The 19,843-nt window shown below is 36.4% G+C and overlaps 2 protein-coding genes across 2 annotated transcripts in view; one reads left to right on the forward strand and one right to left on the reverse strand.

Moving 5' to 3' along the window:
• The window catches only part of arhgef49 (Rho guanine nucleotide exchange factor 49), a 66,992-nt gene extending 50,939 nt beyond the window's left edge, over window positions 1–16,053 (reverse strand). Inside the window, exons 1-2 of the mRNA XM_067443743.1 lie at window positions 15,939–16,053; window positions 15,668–15,765 (exon numbers count right to left, since the gene is read on the reverse strand). The gene's annotated coding sequence lies outside the window, so the exon portion shown is untranslated. The remainder of the gene's footprint in view (window positions 1–15,667; window positions 15,766–15,938) is intronic.
• A 143-nt stretch (window positions 16,054–16,196) lies between these two features.
• On the forward strand, window positions 16,197–19,064 carry eaf2 (ELL associated factor 2). The gene is made up of 6 exons (XM_067443748.1): window positions 16,197–16,425; window positions 16,896–16,990; window positions 17,085–17,221; window positions 17,331–17,494; window positions 17,815–18,033; window positions 18,120–19,064. Exons 1-6 carry the CDS (start codon window positions 16,323–16,325, stop codon window positions 18,167–18,169), a joined length of 768 nt encoding a protein of 255 aa, XP_067299849.1. The 5' UTR covers window positions 16,197–16,322; the 3' UTR covers window positions 18,170–19,064.
• The last annotated feature ends 779 nt before the right edge of the window (window positions 19,065–19,843 follow it).

The following is a 19,843-nucleotide window of genomic DNA, read 5'->3' on the forward strand; positions in this document are numbered from 1 at the left end:
CACGCCCCCTATTTTGCGTGTTCTTGTGGGCGGAGGGTTAGTCAACAAACGGTTCTAGTGACGTCATTACATCCCTGCACTTCCTGCTGTAGTCCAAACCGGCCGTTCGCTGTAGGCTTTGAAAGGGAACCTCTGTTAAATAAAATATCTCGCTTGGCATTGAACTTTGAGCTTTATAATTTTACAGGTATTATTTATGCTCTAACAGCAACATTACACACTAACTAAAGTTTGAAAGATGGAATCGCGAAGAACGGGACCTTTATCTACACATTTCCACCCATGCCGCTGCTATTTAGTTTTCGCAAGCGATAACAGTGAACAAGACCATTGTGTATTTGACAGTTTAACCACAAAAAAAAAAAGTGAAATAGAAGTTACTCACAATATTTGATGTCTGACAGCCAGTTTTCTCTGTGCATGTGCTTCAGATAAGTGCGTTCAGAAAACAATCTATTAGATGTTTAAACATATATAGCTCAGGGCTCTCAAGTTTTGAACTGAGTTCAGAGTGAGATTTCGGCCGAGGGCTTGGCTGGGTATGGGGGTCTGATATGAAAAATTGAAAATTCGTACAAATAAAATAAATATGTATTTAATTAGTGTGTTTGTGTGTGTGTGTGTGTTTTTCCTCTCTTTATGACAGCGGAAACAACTCCCACACCAATACCCCATCATTTTTTAGCCATACAGATAGGCTAAGTACAAGACATAATTATAAACTGTCTACTTTTATTTGTGTACACTCAAAATAACAACAAAGGCTGTGGATTCAGGGAACGGAGCACCCAACTCCAAACAGTCTTTATTTCAAATATGTATTTTGTTTATTAAAAGCAAAGTTTTTAATTTCAAAAGCATTTCTGAATTCAGTTAAAATAACAAAATGTAAAAAAAAAAAATGTTTTGCCACCATGCAAAATTTAATTAATGCTTGAATAACACCTATGTCTCCTTTCCATTAAAAATAATGGCTAGTGCGGTGACGTGGCATAATTTTTGGAATTGCATGAACATGTTAAACACATCTAATTATTTCTGTAATACATTTTAATTATATTATTCAATTTGAATTATTATTTTGCTCCAAATGTTGCACACATGGTATGGAAAATGTAAATGTAAATTTTGAAATGCATTGCCATTTTACATATTGCATTGCAAATTTTATATCGCTACACTTCAGTTTCCATAAATAGGGGTGAGCACGAATATATTTGATCTGTAATTAATGTTCAAAAAATAAAAATAATATTGAAATTTTACTATATTGCTTCGCTGGCCGCAAATGCAGTGATTCCATTATAAATCCCTCTAAATCTCGCAGTTTTAACTAAATCCACTGGGTGGTGCTGTGGAGCGGGTTAATAACTCGACTGTATTTGATCACTAATGTCGTTTGTCTCGTGATGTTTGGAATTACTTAAATGAAAATGATCTTACAAAATTGAGTTACTTTTAATAAATTAATTAATGAAAGTGAGTTAAAAAAAAATCACATCCAAACACCAGTCGAATGAGGACAGCTGTCCATCACCGCATTCACGAGTGCAGGTGAGCACAGATGTTCACTGAGTGAGAGCGCAATAACGTACGATAGCAAAATGCAATTCATGCAAATCATGATTGAGACGAGGCTTCCTTTAAGTTTTGTTGAGGGATTAAGAACAGAAAACAAAGTGCTGTCAGAAACTTAACTTGACACCGTTATCTTGTGTCTCTGCGCCTGTCATCGGGGCTTCTAGTTGCCAACTAACGGTACTTCAGCGAGCATTTGATTCAATGAGCGAGGCCGTGGCGTGAATCACAGAATGTGACGTTGGAATCAGAACGTAAACGTTCTTGGGTGGAGGGAATATCTATATCTTACCCAGATACAGCAAATCTATTTTATGATTGGCTGTTCGGTCTCTATTTTTATTAGATTAACAGGGCCGTCAGAACTCTATGGGGGACTCGCTTGATTCCTCTAATAGCGCGCGTGTTACCCTGGCGATTTCTCTGCGTGAGAAATACAAGGTGTGGCATGTGAGCGTGTGAACGGGTTGAAATGCGTGTGTCTCACGCCCAATGCGTGAGACTTGAGAGCCCTGATAGCTTTAAAAGGCATGGAAATATTAAACTTTAACGATGAAAGAAGAACTATGATATCCGTGAGAGTGATCGCAATATACATATTAAACAAAAGCAAGCAGCATGTTTCTTGTTAGCATTTTGGCGGAGAATCCGATTGAAGCAGGAACTGTGTGGAGAGGGGACAGCATGCTCATGCTAGCAGCTCATTTGCATTTAAAGGCACATGCACGAAAACAGCCTGTTCTTGACTGTAGCCAGAAATGGGTATTTACTACATGGATTTATAAATTATCTGTGAGGTATTTTAAGCTGAAACTTCACAGACACATTCTGGGATAAGACTCAAATTACACTTGTAAAAATTGGCATAATAGGTCCCCTTTAAAGTTTTATTAGAAATGGAAATAAACATTAATATCATGGTACAATAAAGTCACATTTGTTGACATTATATAATCTATTAACTAACATGAAATAATAACGAGCAATACATTTGTAACAGTATTCATTCATCTTTGTTAATAAAAATATAACTGTTCATTGTTTGTTTATGTTAGTTCACAGTGAATTAACTACTGTTAAAATACAACTATTATTTTTAATAATGCATTGGTAAATATTAGAATTAACATTAATGAGGTACTTTAGCGCTGGAAAGATGAATCTGTATTTAAACTGGGTCATTAATGAAGTAGAAATGTAAAAATTATTTTTGAATTTGGTGCCTTCTAGACTGAGAAAAGACAGAAAATTTATTTTTGTCTCATGAGGATAAAAGACAACAATTCCCAGAATGCTTCGCTGCCCTATGAGGCCACTCCCAAAGCCACCGCTACTAGATTACTGGATAATTTGCCAGCTGCGTTCATTTTCATAAAATCAGTTCAGAGAACAGACACTACAATTGAAAAACTGAATGTGTCTGTTCAATATAATGTGATTTAGCCGCTGAGGGAGTGTCACAGCACAAACGCTGCAGGAGTCAGATTACATTTCAGTTCATGCCTTTGGAAGCTTAACTTTCATAAGAATTCATTTGAGAAGTTGAAACACTCACTTTGCTCCGCCGGCCACCCTGTTTACATGAATGCCTGCAGCTGTGAGCTGAGCCATGAGTGCGAGCCCAGCGCCCATGCGCGGGTTGAAAACAAAAATTTTCTCGGGTGGAAATAGCTCCCTCTGCTGGCTGTAGTCTTTAGCCTTTGGCTAAAAATTCCTCCCATGACACAAATATCGTCAATTTGCGTCATCAGAGGAATTTTTCCAGAAATAAAATGCATAAATCACTTGTCTCATGGGGATATGAGAGGGGAAGCACAATCGTTTGAATATAATCCAACGTTTCTACTGATACACATCATATGCTAATCGCTGAAGTAACCCTTTAACAACGATTAAAGGGATACTTCACCGCTTTTCCATATTACACCACATTATTCCCTTAACTAAGACAAGTTGATACATACTTCTCTCATCTCAGTGCGTGCACTTAATCTCTCTGACACACGGTGGCGATCTGATAGCATTTAGCTTAGCCCACTAAGCCCAGTTCATTCACTATGGTACCAAACAGAGATCAAGTTAGAAGCCACCAAACACCTCCACGTTTCCCTATTTAAATACAGTTACACGAATAGTTGAACGACCAAGTATGGTGACAAAAAATAAAACGTGGTGCTTTTCTGAGCGGATTAAAAAGGAGAACTATAATGTATGGAGGAATAGCACTGCTGAGAGTATCACAATAGCCAATAATCGTATTACCAATATTATTTAGTAAGCTTTTTTAAACAAACATAAACATTTATTTATTTATTTATTTATTTATTTATTTATTTATTTATTTATTTATTTATTTATTTATTTATTTATGATGGAAGTTTGGAACAAGAGTGAAACAATAAAAATGTATCAATTTTGATATATAAAATAGTAATACTGTTAAATATTATAATTTAAATAATTTTAAATGTATTTTTTTCTATTTTAATTTTATAATATAATTTATTGCTGTAATGGCAAGGCTATAGCCTGACAAGCCAGACCCACATCAAAATGTTTGGTTTCGAAACTTACCATTGACAGGATTCAATCCGAGAGGCGGGATAAACGGTTGTCTTCCAAACTCCCTCTGCACACGATAGGATAGCGCTACAACCAACCAGAGCAAAAAAAAAGGTGAAGCGGAGCTAGTTGAAAGATTAATCTTTCGTCGTATCCAGTCGGCAAAACTCAGAACACATCTTCCCTTCTTAAGGATGACTTCAGTTCTAGGGTGCGTCTAGATTTCTAGGCTAGCAAGGCTACATTTTCAGCATCATTACTCCTGTCATCAGTGTCACATGATCCTTCAGAAATCATTCTAATATGCTGATTGATGCGCAAGAAACATTTATTATTTATAATTATCAAAACAGTTGAAAACAGTTGCGGCTTAATATTTTGTGGAAAACATTATACATTATACATTTTAGGATTATTTGATAAATAGAAAGTTTAAAAGGGCCGCATTTATTTGAAATATAATATTTGTAACATTATAAATGTCTTCACTGTTGTCACTGCTGAATAAAATTATTAATTTATTTTAAAACAATTCTAAGCCCTTTTGAACAGTATATATATACAGCAACTGTTTTGATAATAATAAATAATAAATGTTTCTTGAGCATCAATCAGCATATTAGAATGATTTCTGAAGGATATATATATATATATATATATATATATATATATATATATATATATATATATATATATATATATATATATATATATATATATATATATTTATTTTTTTTATTTTTTTATTTTTTTTCTTCCAAGACCTTCCATGGTTCAAAGTTTTAATGTGACCTTCATTTAACAGTTAACTAACTGTTAAATGAAGGTCACATTATAACTATTAATAAAAATCATCCCATTGGACATAAAAGTCCCTTCAGTTGAAGAAACATCCATTCAGAGCCGAGTGAATTAAGCATTTTTTAAATCTGACAAATGCACAAAATAGATCCAGATTTTGAATAGACAGTGTCTGGGAGAGTGGAACCATTAAAGAGATTGATGGCCCTCAGGGTTTATAGAGAGAGAGTCTCAAGCTGGTGGCCGTGACACTCAAGATGCAGAGCGGCCACAGAGCAGCGGCCGTCACCCTGCCCAAAGAATCCACCATTCCTAATTTATGAGGGCTCTACCAAGCCTCAATAATTCATTCACCCCGCTCCACACAGTGATCACTGAAGCACAGACCGCCTTTCACACAAGACCAAAATAAATTAATAAATAAACACAATTCTCTTTCAGACAAGGTTCGTCTCTCCATTATGAGTTTTTTTCTGTCTCCATACAGAGGGACTATATTTGGAACTGGATATGATTCAGCATCTGACGCACAAAAAAAGCTGATACGGCATTCACAAAACTGTCAAACCAATAGAGCAATTGTTAATATGACAGACTCTCAGTCAGACCTCTGTTGAATCATGAGTAGAATCAAGCTAAATATCACATTTGTGAAATCTTCACAAATCTATCATTGTTTTATGGTCTCAATAAAAAATAAAATAAAAATACCACAATAAATAAACTAAGAATATATTGCCCATAATGCATAATTGCCAATAGTGATGACCCTAAAACAGGCCTATAACAGTGACAATATTTAATGTCATAAAAATGTATTAGCTATAGGACTCTATATCCTATTTGGCAACATTATAGGACACAATATTGGTGTTGAAGGGTGGCTGGATGTGGGACAATCGATTGTATTGTACCATGAGAAAAGGGCTCACATAACACACTGACACAAATACAGAGAGGGCAGTTCATTCTAACACACTGACACGCATATGGTGCATGTGAACATGGTCAACAAACGAAACAAAGAAACTGTATGGGATGTGCATATATAATGTATCAGATGTAGGTCAATGCTCAGCTATGCTCCAGTGTGCTGTACATTACTCATATAGATGCATATGTTTAATATGCTGAGGTGATGGTTAGTACTGGCATCACTTCCTATGTTACTCTGAGCCTGGGAAACAGCATGGGAACTGTCCCACATTCCTCAGATGAGTCACGACTGGGGACAGCAAACGCGTATAGCAGGAACGTATTGTTATTAGTGCATGGGACCGTTTCAATGAGACTACAAGGTATTGACTCAACTGTATTCAATGAAGCTGCTGCATATACCAATATGTGTGCAGTGTGTGAGTGGAAAGTTTGATTAGTCCATTGGGGCAGACAGTCTATGTCAATGTTTATATAACCATAACCAGCCCACATTCTCACTTTCAGGTTCGATGGTTCTCCCTGTTTGTTAACAGGTCTCTGATTAAACGCATGGAGAACGTCAAAACACAATCAAATTCCTGAGTAGTACATTGAATACAAATGTCTCCCTAATGATAACAGAAATCCATATTTTGCTATACATCTTTGTAACCTCACATTAGCTTCACTATACCTAATACTCATACAGGATAACATTCTTTGTTTCACTTTGGCATGTGACATGTCCCAACTAATATAAGCTAAATGACCAACATGACACCTCAAAATTTAAATTCTGATGCTTTTAGAGGTGTACTTTATAATGAATGTACTTATAAAACTGGCAAAAAATACATGGACTGAATACTGGATCCAAGCCATATACTAGATAGACTTAAAGGGCTTTTCACACTGCGCTTAACCCCGGGTGAGAAAATAAACTTTTTACACTTGTAATTTAGAAGGCGAGTTATTTTTACCCAGGGTTCCCGCATTGTGTTGCCAAAATTTGAGGGCTTTTCACATTTGAAAACATCTCTTCTTCACTCAAATTGTTGTGTTTTCTGTCAGAATTTGCTGTTTATATACAATGTTTTTCTGTGACTGTCCAAAGCAGCAAATATGTATGCGATTAATTGTCTGTTGCCAAGCATCAACCTTTAACATTATAACACTGCATCATTTCACACTGAACAGGTTTGCTGGGGTTAACACTGCAAAATCAGTGCTAACCCTGCTCTAGAGGTTTCATAACCCCAGGTGCTAACCCCATTTCTAAATACAGTCCCTTTAGACGGGGTTAAAAGCGCTCATCCAATCAATGACACTGACACCGCATATATGCAAATAAGAATGTTAACCCTGGATTTAGAAATGTACAGTGTGAAATGTCAGCTTATGAACAACTAATAATAATGAGCAGTGTGAAACGTGAAGCAGGATAACCCAGGATTCAATTTACCCGGGATTTACAATGACCGAGTGTTTCAGGTTTGAAATTCAATGATGAGTGCTTAACAACCTACCAACTATCTAGAAATGACCCAGAACACCCTATCAACCACCCATAATGCAATATAAATTACCCAGAAAACCCTAGCAATGCCCTAGCAACCACCCACAACACTCTAGTAGTAACTCAGAAAACCATAGCAATGTCCAAGCAACCACCCACAACACTAATAACCTAAAACCATAGCAAGTTCTAACCACCAAGAACATTCTACAAAAATGTAATGTAATCTGCACATTCCGGTAAATGTCATCACTTTCAGATTTACCACATTAAATATTATTAGAATTTTATAGTATTCACAATCAAATTAGAATTCGTCTTTTATGCATGGGAAAACTGCAAGGTCTGCAAACAAAATCCTTGCATACTGTCCAAACAAAACATCACAGCTCACATTAATTTTGCACAGCATAAACAGTGTTTTTCCCTCCTAATATAAGTCTGTTTGTCCTCCAGGGCTCTGCACAGTAGTAAACTCATTTCATAATATTGCTTGTTTACTTCAAGTACATTCGTTTAATATTAATGTGTTTATTTAGATTTTATAGTTTAAGAAACTGTAGAAGTTAAATCTTTGTATCAAAGTCTCTTTAAAACCTTTTTAAAGGACGGGGACATTGTCACCATCTGCTTGCCTTAAAAGAGTCAAGATCTTCAATAGCAATGGTAATGACTTATAATCATCAAAATAATCACAATTGCTTTTTGTAAATTGTGTCATCCATCCTCAGGAAGTGAGTACCTGGATATAGCCCATATTTGGTCAGAGTGGTTGTTAATTGTTTTAATTGAATTAATAGGGCGTTGATTCAAAGTCAACTTTATGCAAAACAGGAGGAAGAGCTGAATTCGTCAATGGCATCGGTATTTACACAACAAAAGGGGTCTTAACAAGCCCTTTCAGCATATATCAAGCACCGGTACTATTATGATGCAGAATATTCAATGCATTTGATGCTGAACGCTATGCAGATGAGGCCCGGCAACAACCATGGATGATTTTGCGACCAACAATGTGGCCATTTCATCTCTACAAATTGAGCCTTTTTTTCATCAGCCTTGATGTAGAGAGAATATAAAACTGCACATTGAATGTATAATCCGTTGATGGCCTTCGGTTCATCAAAACAACTTTGAAAAAACATAGACTTGATTCCAGACATCCAGGTGACTGTGATACATAATGGAGAAGAAAAAAAAAAAAAACATGAACTAAAAGAAACCACAGTCGGTCTTAATGAAGTGTACTGCATTGATGCCTCTGCTAATACAGTAAACTGAGATACAAGGTTTCACTTAAAAAACAAACAAAGTAATAACGACTTCTCTCCAAACTTCTCCAATCAATTAAACTTAAACCCATCATCTGCCAAAATCCAAACAACAACCGATGCATATAGAACCAAGTTCCACCCTACATTTTTTCTTTTTCGATATGGAAGAAAAGATATGTCACAGCTTGTTTTATCGCAACTTTAACATCAGCTATGTACAGTAAAATCAAAAGCCCTTTAAATTGCTGATATTATCATTTTTACTTATCAAAATTACATATTCTGAGCAGAGAATATGTATCACCTTCCTGACATTTAGCAAATTTAAAATTAAATTTTGCCTCAAGGTCATTCAAATTCTTGAATTACAACAAGCAAATTACATTTTCAAAATCAAATAAAACATCTTTAATCACCCGCCACATATCGGTCCTTCCTGATAAGGTGACCTAGTTTAACAAAACGATTCAAAGACACCAAAGGAACGTCCTTTGGTGTCTTTGAATCGTTTTATCATGGAGTTCAGACGCAAAATGAGATGTGTTGTGTCAGAGCTATATAGAGTACCAAATTGGCCCCTTTGTATTATAGCAAACTTGACTTATTTGTCATGAGCCTCAGATGAATAACTGTAAAAGTAATGATGCTGATGATGTCATCATCACTCTCTTCATGATGCTTTAGTCATCATCATGCTCTAGTCATCATAACATGACAATGTCATGTGGTATTCTAGTTGTGAAACAGACTAGCATTTCTGATTATTCCGTCGCCTGAGATAAATGCCGACATGCCACGTATCAAGGGCAAGGCCAGACTGATATGATGCACGTTCTTTCGGCAGTGACAACTCTTCCAGAGATCCACACTTGACTAAGCTAAACATACAGTAGCTATAAACAGTAGGTATGTCATTTGCATCTAAGCCATATTATAGAACATTAAGAGTTTGTTTAAACAAAATACTCAAAGTATATGTAATCTACATGAGATATACAAATGAGCTGTGAGTGACTCATACTGAGCGGTTCTGAGCTCATCTGTCCTTGCACCACTTCTGCCACGTTTTCTGCTAGTGAAAATGATACATGTCAAGGTCATTTAATGGAATCTATAGCTAAACACAATTTAGTTTATGTTTGCTTTGTTTACGTACAAAACTGAAATAGGCAAATGTGCTTTCATTATTATTTAGATATTTTTTGTCTCACTAGCTTCCTTTGGGGAGCTGGAATTTTTGTTTAAAGGCACAATATAAGATTTTTGGATTCAAATATTCAAAAAACCCTCGAACAGTGTTATATGTTTTGTTGACTAAGTGTGTATTTACATTATCCTAAATATTTCCAAGAATGTTTAAATCCAGAAAAATAAGCAATTTTAAAGGAACTGTATGTAAGAAATATATTTCAATGAATGACACGGACCGTGTCCGTGCGTCACCTATCAATGACATCATACCCGTGATCTCCAGAGGTTTTATTTTGTAGTAACCATGGAAACACCAAAGATGCTTAACTGTTTAGAGACATTTATAGGCAGAAAACAAATTATTGTAAAGCAATACAGCATTTTCTCTGTCATACAATAGGTTTTAAAATTAATTGCATACCATTTAGCAATTCAAACCATCAATCTACCTTACTGCAGTGCACTTCAAGTGTCTCATAGCAGCCACTGAGCGAACGCACACTAATGAGTTACATTATAGTATCATTTTCAACACACTCAATTATCTATGATAAAACAGCGCTTTGTAATCCAACATATGCTTGACTGGAAGAGGCGGAAGCATAAGCGGCGACTATGGCATAGTAAAAGTTCCTGTTGAGCCATGTGTCATGCTCGTCTCTCTCACTAGCAATCGATTCAGCAACTTCATTCAGCTCCCACAGCACTCGGCCCTGCTCTGCTTCATACTAACTGTAGGAGCCAAAATATGATGTTCTTGTGTTGACCACTGAGTGGCGCTGTTGGTACAAGATTGCTATGTATATAGGTATTCTTCCTTTATGATGGAGGCAGGTGTTTTGACCCGGAAGGGCAAAAAGGTTTTGACCGCAATAGCGGTCAACGTTTAAGGAAACTTTTCTGTATCAAATGTACTGAGTACTTAATGAGACATTTATTCAGTGTTTGGAGTTGGCGGGACCAATTAAGCGGTGATGTGATGCAACGAAAAAATGGCCTTTCTGGTATTTATTCTCCGGGACCAAAACATCTCAGTAGCTTTAAGTATTAGATTTAGCTTCTACACTAACTAACAGTATAATAATTTCATCCATTAACATGATTTCTGCCCACATCCCATCCTGATTCTTTTCCGCCAGCTGTGAGGTGAAGACTACAACTCCCACGATTCCGCACTCTTTTGATTTTTATGATTAATTGAAATACATTTCTTACATACAGTTCCTTTACAGTTCCTTTGTAATATCATGGTTTTTATTTACCAAAAAACTTTATTATGACTGGTTTACCATCTGTGAAAACGACACCCTGAACAGCATAATGAGACTTGATTTTAGGCTAAATAAAAACTTTAATTTCAGTGTTCTGTTTTTTCTGTTAAAACATAATTTTGCTGCATCACTACTGCAAACGTTCCTTAAACTTTCCCTGCAAGAACAGCTGTTAGCTCTCATTAAAATTAAAGACAACTTTATTTGTTCAGTAAGCAGCAATTCTGTAATGACTCCCCTGATGACTATTACTTAGATAATGCAGTCTGTGTGGACAGGAGTCCTGATCTCAGCCAATCATTTAATGGAGAACAATCATGATCCGTCCACCATTGCTGAGTCTACAATGTCTGTGTGTGGGGGAGAGTGAGGTAAGATGAGCCAGCGGGTAAGTTGACCCACCCCCTTTATCATGCAACTGTATACTTTTATTGTCATGTGACCATATATTTTGGAACCACCCATCACTTCTACCAGACTGTGAAAATGAGAAGCACATGGAAGGAGTGGAAGGAACCCATTTACTTAGCTTAATGGGGTCTGTATCGTTTTTAATCGTACTTTTAAACTTCGGGTTTCGGGTAGTAACCCGAGAAAAAAAAGAACTACAAAATTCGACTGCTTTACGGCATATACGTCACTTCCACCAACACCCACACTTCCTTAAATTCGGACGTGCGAGCCCAACTTTGTTCGTCGGATAATATAGTCATGTCCGAAGCAGCACAGACAAATAAGAAAGAAAAGGTTTTGTTGGAGGAAAGCAATAAGAGGAAACGAAAAAGTGATGGGATTAAAGGCAGGACGAGAATCAACATGTGTCCAGCGTTTACTCGTTGGCGTGAGCTGAAGGAGGCGTGCCCGACCGATGCTGTCATGCTTGTTACGGTGATTACCTACCAATCAAACATTGAAGTGAAGTATCATATAGACTCTTTAAAACGGTAACAAGAGACTGCTATAATGACGCTGGCTTGTAAACGTGAGCATCGTGATTATTTGGCGTTTGAAAAAAATAAAACCCATGAAATTATATACATATGACATGCTAGTTATTTGACCCGCCCCGCACCACTGTATATGTTTTTACAACCCGCCCCGCACCCGCGACCATTAAATAGACATACGGGGTCCACGGGTTATGAGACGACCCGCGCATTACTAGTTCAGGGCTATCAGGGCTGTCGTCAACATATGCATGCGCGATGGCATCCCCTGTTGTAGTATGACAGAGCTTACGACAGTAGTTAAGGACATTATTTTTTCCAAACTGTAGGGGGACCCCGAGAGCAAAAGTTGCCGAGTGCTGCTTTAAAGGTGGGGTAAATGCTATCTGGTAACAGTTGTTGATATTTCAAATCACCAAAACAAACACGCCCCTACCCTCAAAAGGGTCTCGACCCTATTTTGATAGCTCCGCCCCACACATACGTAACCCAGGCAACGACTATGTCGGAATCTGTGTATTACTAATCCAGGTCGAATATTCAATGAAAAAGTCACCCCTTCCATCACAAAAACACAAACCGTTCTCATTAACAACTCGATAGCACACAAGCACAATAGTGCAGCTAACAAAATATTACAATTATGACAAGATTAGAGTTATAGCGATCACAAAAACACAAATCGTTCTCAAGAACAACTCTATACACGAGCACTACAGTCCAACTAACGAACATATTACAATTATAACAAGATTATAGAGTTATAGCGATCACAAAAACACAAACTGTTCTCATTAACAACTCTATAGAACACAAGCACGACAGTCCAGCTAACGACATATTACAATTATGACCGGATAAGGGTTATAGATCATGAAAAGAGGAAACAAACATATATTAGGAGTATAGTGTCTTACTTGTCGGACACATTTTTGAGCTGATGCTTGAATCACACAGGGAGGAGATTTTGATGCTCCATACAGTGTGGAAATGATCGGGTCTTTATCATCACTGAAGTGAGACACAATACGATCACAAACGAACAAACAAGCGAACATGACACACGAGCATAGTGAATCAAAAGCCAGGATATATTAGGCCAGTTCTCACCTATTGTCCGTCATGTGTTTAAAATAATGACGTGCACAGAGCGAGAGCTCTTTCCACCATCAATAGTAGACACGCCCCTTACCTGCTGATTGGCTACAAGTTTATTATTTCACTCGGCCCAAGTCCTTTTTCTAAAATGGTTTTGAAATAACACTTACCCCACCTTTAAAAACTGTAAAAGTAAAACAAAATTGCACAACAGACGTAATGTAATGGCTGTTGCATTTAATCATTTAGCAGACACTTTTTTTTATCCAAAGCGACTTACGAAAGAGAAGAGCAAAATTCTTGCATCAAAGTAATTAATTAATTTATCCAGGTCTGAAATATTTATGATATATATTGGTGATCTAGCAATATATAAAACCACGCAAATCATTTAGCTAATTAGCCTGAATTGGTTAGCTAGTTTTATCCAAAATGGCTGCTATGGGGCAAAGTGAGCCAAATGCTGTGGGGTGAATTAAGCCTTATTGAACTTACCCCACTATAAGGCACTGTAATTAGAATTAGAGTTTATGTTTTGGTGATTTGAAAATGAAATGTTTTGTATGGCAACCTTTGTTGAGAAGGCATGGACATTACGACAAAAGACTTTGTACCCTGACAGGAGGTAATTTAGTTGTGATTATGTCAGGATGTTGTGGCTTATTCTTTTTCTTTCAGCTGTTCCCTTCAGGGGTCGCCACAGCGAATCATCTGCCTCCATCTAGTCCTATCCTCTGTATCCTCTTCTCTCAGACGAGCTACCTTCATGTCCTCCTTCACTCCTCTTTGGTCTTCCACTTGACCTCCTGCCTGTGGCTTATTATATTGTATATATATAATACAATTTTGATGGACATCTTTCCTAATGATTGGATAGTGTCATATAAGCCCATGTGGGCTGACATGACACTTAAATAAAAATATTCATTCATTCATTCATTCATTCATTCATTCATTCATTCATTCATTCATTCATTCATTCATTCATTCATTCATTCAAGTTAAATCTATAAAAGTATAAACAGGTATAATTTAGTGTAATGTTACCCAATTGGTTTAGTTTATCATTTTATTAAAAAAACATGTTTTGTTTATTTGATAGGAACGATGTACAAGTACACCAAATTCTTCTCTGTTAAGACTCAGGCAGAAGATGCTTAATAATCATATATATCTTTCCACCTGTAGTAGTCCCTAATGGCCTAATGTGTTTGACATTGCAGAAAAACTTCCATGCCAAGAAAGTTTTGATCATAGGTTCATTAGTTTCAATTACATTTATTATTTAATTCAAATTCAGATAAATCAAATCAAATAAATTTTTATTTGATTCAATTTTTATTTGATTTTAGAAATGCAAACAATTAAATATATTGAAATATCTACTTCATTTGGTTGGTTTTGTTGTTTAAGTTAGCTTTACGAAATTACAAATTTACATACGTTTGATTCAGATTCAATTAGATGGTCTGTTTACATCCAGATGGTGCAACTTACCAACTTACCCACTGACTTGGATCAACTTACCCCTAACCTTGGGTAAACTGAGCCAGAGGATCACCTTTTTATATAAGCCGCCATATTTTTAGAACCCTTTGTCATAGATGTATTCTGATAATTTAAAATGATATAGCAAACGTTTTGAAATGACTTCAGATGCTTTCATTGTAATGCTGCCTTATTTTCTTTTATCTTGAGGACCATTTAAGTAAAAAATTGCTCTTTTTACCCCACTCTCTCCTATGACCTGGCAGTGGTCACCACTTGGAGTGGATTTTTCTAAAACCATTCATTAAAAATTATTTTAATTAAGAGCTGTCAAAATGTGACCTTTTGTGTTTGCATGATCAATGCCACCTATAAAAACCTGCAAGCTGCAGATTTTTTCTTCTTATTTTCACATCATAATTTCTTAAAACATCTTTGTTTCAAAATCTATATATTTCAGGTTTAAATAGTCAATGTTAAATCCCAGATTTTTAAAGTGTTCTCAAACTTTTGGATAATCCAGCTTTATACAATTAAATGAATGTGTAAGCCTATCAGGTCATGAAAACAAATGCAGAACCCCAAATAATCTAATAATAGCAGATTTCCAGGTTTTACAAGTGGTGACAGTCACCCAGCAACCTGCTAATTCCCACCAATCGCATGCTTCTACTGCCCCAGTAATCTACTCTACTGACTTTTATGGTCATATGACTTCTGTTCTGTATACACAATTCATTGACTTTAGTAGGGTACTTACTTTATGTAAACTTATAAATAGCACCATATTGTAACGCTGCTGCTTGAATTACCCATTATGAGGTAACGTTACCCTGTGAAATTAAAGCCGAAGAAGAAGCTGAGTAAACTGAAGGACGCTTGTTGGATTGGAAAACCTCGCTCAAAAATATTATGTGAAAACACGAGAGTCATTTGATCTGCGCTGTTATTAAAATACAAACAACCGACTCATTAATATCCAGATACAGGACCAATGACATTTCAATGGATGCCCATACTTACATTACGCGCGAGTCAGTTGTTTTCCTAGAGATGACGACGACTCGAGGACACATGCTGTTGGAAAATGAACCGGCTGATGTCGACCTCCAAATAAGATACTGAAAGGAAATCAAATTACACAATTACATTAAAGCACGTAAATGAAGTAATCGCTCCTTAATGCGGTACCATAATCAAAAGAAAGTCTATTCTACAGACAATTATAATTTAATATAATTTATAAGTCATTAGGAATTTATCATAATGCTCTTATGTGCAGTCTTGAACATACCTTTAAATGTTTATTTTGGACTTAAACTGCGGTTCAATATCCCATACTGATTCATATAATTGTTATGTTACTATTCCAAATATTTATGTCTGTGGGACAAAATAATGAACATTTTTATAGAGCACCAGAGGGCGCTCATGCGGTAGGGTAAAAAAAGGACACTTCCGTCTGACGATGGGTGAGAATTGACTGAAAGTTTTCTTAACCAATTACAGTGAAGAAGAGCTCCAATGAGGCGTAACCAAGAGCAGAAACGCAGCCAATCACAGCATAGCAAGTGTGAGCAACGGGTCCAGAAGTGAGGTGTCTATTTCTGCCGTAGATGGTATCGAATCAAGTAGAAAGTTAAAAACTGCTAATATATGGTTGAAAATTGTGATTAGAATGAATGGAACAGCATATTCAAACTTTGACAATCAAGAGCACGTTCTCAAACTAGGCGAAACTTTTGAGAAACAACCTAAAAGTGCGTTCCACACGGTACGATGTAAGTGGTATCTTTTACATTATTATCTTTATATTAGAATTTATATTTATATTTATATAAACGCATTTTTAGAAAACATATTTTGAAAAAGAAAAGGAGCCGTTTTGTACGTTGATACTGAAACCATGGGTTGTTTTCAAACAAAACGCACAGGCATATGAGAAGGCAGCTATGTGCTTTTCCACCTTGCTGGATAAAAATCAGCTTTGTATGTTTATTTTGTTTGAAAATTATAAAAAAAAAACATCTGCCTTGGTGCTTATAATGGAAATATCTTAAACTATCTCGGCTGAGATCATGTGGTTTAAAATTAAATCTTGCGCAACGTTTAATTCACGAGGAATTAATGACTTTACATTATAATAGGACACACGCGCCCTCTGTAGGTTCTACATTAGTACTACACTAGTGAAGTCTGCAATTGCTCAACTGATTGTTGTAAAATATGATTGTTTTCTTCCTGTTCATAGATGATTTCAAACCAGCCTCCATAGACACTACATGTGAGGGGGAGCTGGAAGTGGGCAAAGGAGAGCAAGTTACAATCACACTACCAAATTTGGAGGTAGGTTTGATAATCTTATTCTGCAAAGCAGTTTTTCTATGTAGCACGGATGATTTAGCAGCTGAATCTTTTTCTCTCCCATCAACCTTTACAGGGATCCACAGCACCTGTTACCGTCTTTAAAGGTTCCAAAAGACCTTATATGAAAGAATGTATTCTCATTGTTAACCATGACACAGGGGAGTATCGCCTGGAGAAACTCAACAGTAACATTGCGGTCAAGAAGACCAGGTAATAATAACGCTTTTGTGTTCCATATGGATTTATAATTAATTTATTGATGTGTTCCTTTAAAGCTTATGGTCAGTAAATAAACTGTTATATTATCCTTTCCTTGTAGGGCTGAGGGAAGCAGTAAGATTCAGTCACGGCTGGAGCAGCAAACCAGCAGACTCAGTCAGCAGATGAAGACAGGCAGTGGAAGCAAGGCTCCATCCAGCACCAAGAGCTCTCCTCCCAAGGAGAAAATGTCTCCTTCATCTCCCATGGATGATATTGAGCGAGGTAATGTCTTGCAAAAATCTGGAAGGAATAGCTCAGTTTAGTTCTCATCCAATAGTGCAGTTAAGTCAATAATATTGTTACATTTTGAGTGTCCCCAACTAAGCAAGCCAGAGGCGACAGTAATGAGGAACTCAAACTTGATCAAGTGAAAGAATGAGGGAAAAAAAGTGTGAAAATGTATGATCCATCCACCAAGTCAGAAGTTAGATTGTGGCTTGTGTGCATTCAAATATTTCATCCAGTTCCTTTTTTGGAAAATATTTCTTGAATAGGACTTGAATTCTTTCGGGAATCCTTCAGGTTTTCATGTGTTTGTGCAGAGCTCATGGCAGAGGCGCGTGACATGGAGCAGATGAGCAGTGGAGACAGCTCGTCAGATTCCCACAGTTCCTCCTCATCCAGTAGCGGGGACAGTTCCAGCAGCAGCGACTCCGAGGACGAGAGCCGTGCTCCCCCAGCCCCCCCACAGAGCACGTCTGCCCTCAATCCATCTCAAAGCCGCGTGGAAGAGAGCAGCGGGCATTTCATGAACACTCTCAGTGAGTACTCAGGGCTGCTGGGGGATTTTGGTTGGTCTGGTGGTGTCTCTTGTGTGTCTAATATGCTAATATTTGATTTATTCCAGAAAACGATCTCCAGCTGAGTGAATCTGGGAGTGAAAGTGACGATGACTGACCTCAGATGTGTTGGAAAAATGATGCTCAATGAGAGTCAAGTTTTCAGGAAGTACAGTATCTGCTCACTAGTTAAAATTTTATGTGATACCCGAATCCAAATCCCTATCAACTTTTCAATTATAAAAACTTTTCTTCCCCCTAGTTTTTTAGTAATACTTGCATTAGCACAAGCTGTCATTGAACACAAAGCTGTGGGGTTTGCTGTATTAGTAAATTAAGAAAGTATTTATTTTGTTGAGTGCTACTACATAGATGTTAGTTTTATAGGAATGTCCTATAGTTGCTTCCTCAAAGGTTATAGAAATATATCTATTTCTGAGATAACTGTGTTTAGAAAGGTCATCATGATCATGTTATAATATATATATATTTTCTGACGCTTGATATACTCAAGCACGTGATTCAGCAGAATATTATAAGGAGTCTTAAGGAGCATGAGTGCATTAAGGTGCCAAGCTCGGTCTCAGCAATATCAGATATTTACACATTATCCGACCTGCAATACTTGAATATTTTTTGTTTTTTGGATGATGATAATGATGATGATTCAAAGACATTTGTTCATAACAAACTGTGCCTTGTTTATGAGGTGTATTTTGAATATCCATCCCATTCTCTTGCATTGAAGTTTACCCATTTTTTTAAATTCCTGCTTGGATTCTTTAAGATGTAATCTCTGTTTAGATGTAGAAGCCTGTGTGTTGTGTATGTCTTACTGTACGCCTCTGGCAGGCCCAAAAGCTACACTCATCACTCTAAAAGGATGTCTTTATCCGGCCTTTCTTGAGCACTAATTGCAAAATATGACGTGCCATCCTATGTGTTATATCAAGGTTGACTGATGTAATAAATGTAGTTCTGTGGAAGGAGTTTGATCAATAAATTTGTGTATACACAAAAAGTTTTTCTATGTTTATTGGTTTATCATTTTATCGTTCTTCATAGAACACCATTTGAACTGCAACGTTTTTAATCTAGATTCATGTTGGCAATGATTAACTTGATCAAGCATTACTCCAATTATATTGACATGCAGTAAATCTTTTTGAACATTATTTAATAATTTTATGTATTTATGAATTTTTAGATGCAAAGTCTTTAAAAACGGGCATTGGTTCATTTCTGAAGCAAATACCATCTTTTCACTGTGGAAATATGGAGGGATTTTGTGCATGTAACCACCTCTCTATGACATTTAATTTGGCAGGAAACACATTTATTATTACTTATTTACTTATGTAAAACCATGGCTCCTTGATATTATTTGTCACTGTCACTATCATGAAAAATACATCTTAAGATTTCTGTAGCTTCCCCAAATATTGTTAGATGTTCATTGTAGCATTTATAAAACAGGTAAAATATTTCAACGTTTCATTTGCTGTGAGTTTATTTGTACATTTAGTTTTTTCAGTAGAGTCAACTATCCTTTGATTTGCAAATACATTTTCTGGGATTTTTTAAGATAATTTGACTTGCATTAAAATGTATGATTGTAGCAACAACAAAATTGGTTACTGCTAGTAACATGTTTTGATTTGTTTGTTTTTGTCAACACCGTATCCAGTCTGGTGACAATATGTTAGACAGCTGTAATACTTGTATTCAGCAAGGATGCATTAAATGGATTAAATGTGACAGTAAAAACTTTTACATTGTTGCAACTTTTATC

The sequence above is a fragment of the Pseudorasbora parva genome, chromosome 5, assembly GCF_024679245.1.
Source record: "Pseudorasbora parva isolate DD20220531a chromosome 5, ASM2467924v1, whole genome shotgun sequence".
In the NCBI taxonomy this organism is placed as follows: domain Eukaryota; kingdom Metazoa; phylum Chordata; class Actinopteri; order Cypriniformes; family Gobionidae; genus Pseudorasbora; species Pseudorasbora parva.

Bases quoted from the DNA above. Each gene is read 5' to 3' on its own strand.
- eaf2 (XM_067443748.1), top strand. From the start codon at position 16,323: ATGAATGGAACAGCATATTCAAACTTTGACAATCAAGAGCACGTTCTC. The intron at 16,991-17,084 runs GTAGGTTTGATA...CAACCTTTACAG, and splicing joins TCACACTACCAAATTTGGAG to GGATCCACAGCACCTGTTAC. The intron at 18,034-18,119 runs GTGAGTACTCAG...GATTTATTCCAG, and splicing joins GCATTTCATGAACACTCTCA to AAAACGATCTCCAGCTGAGT.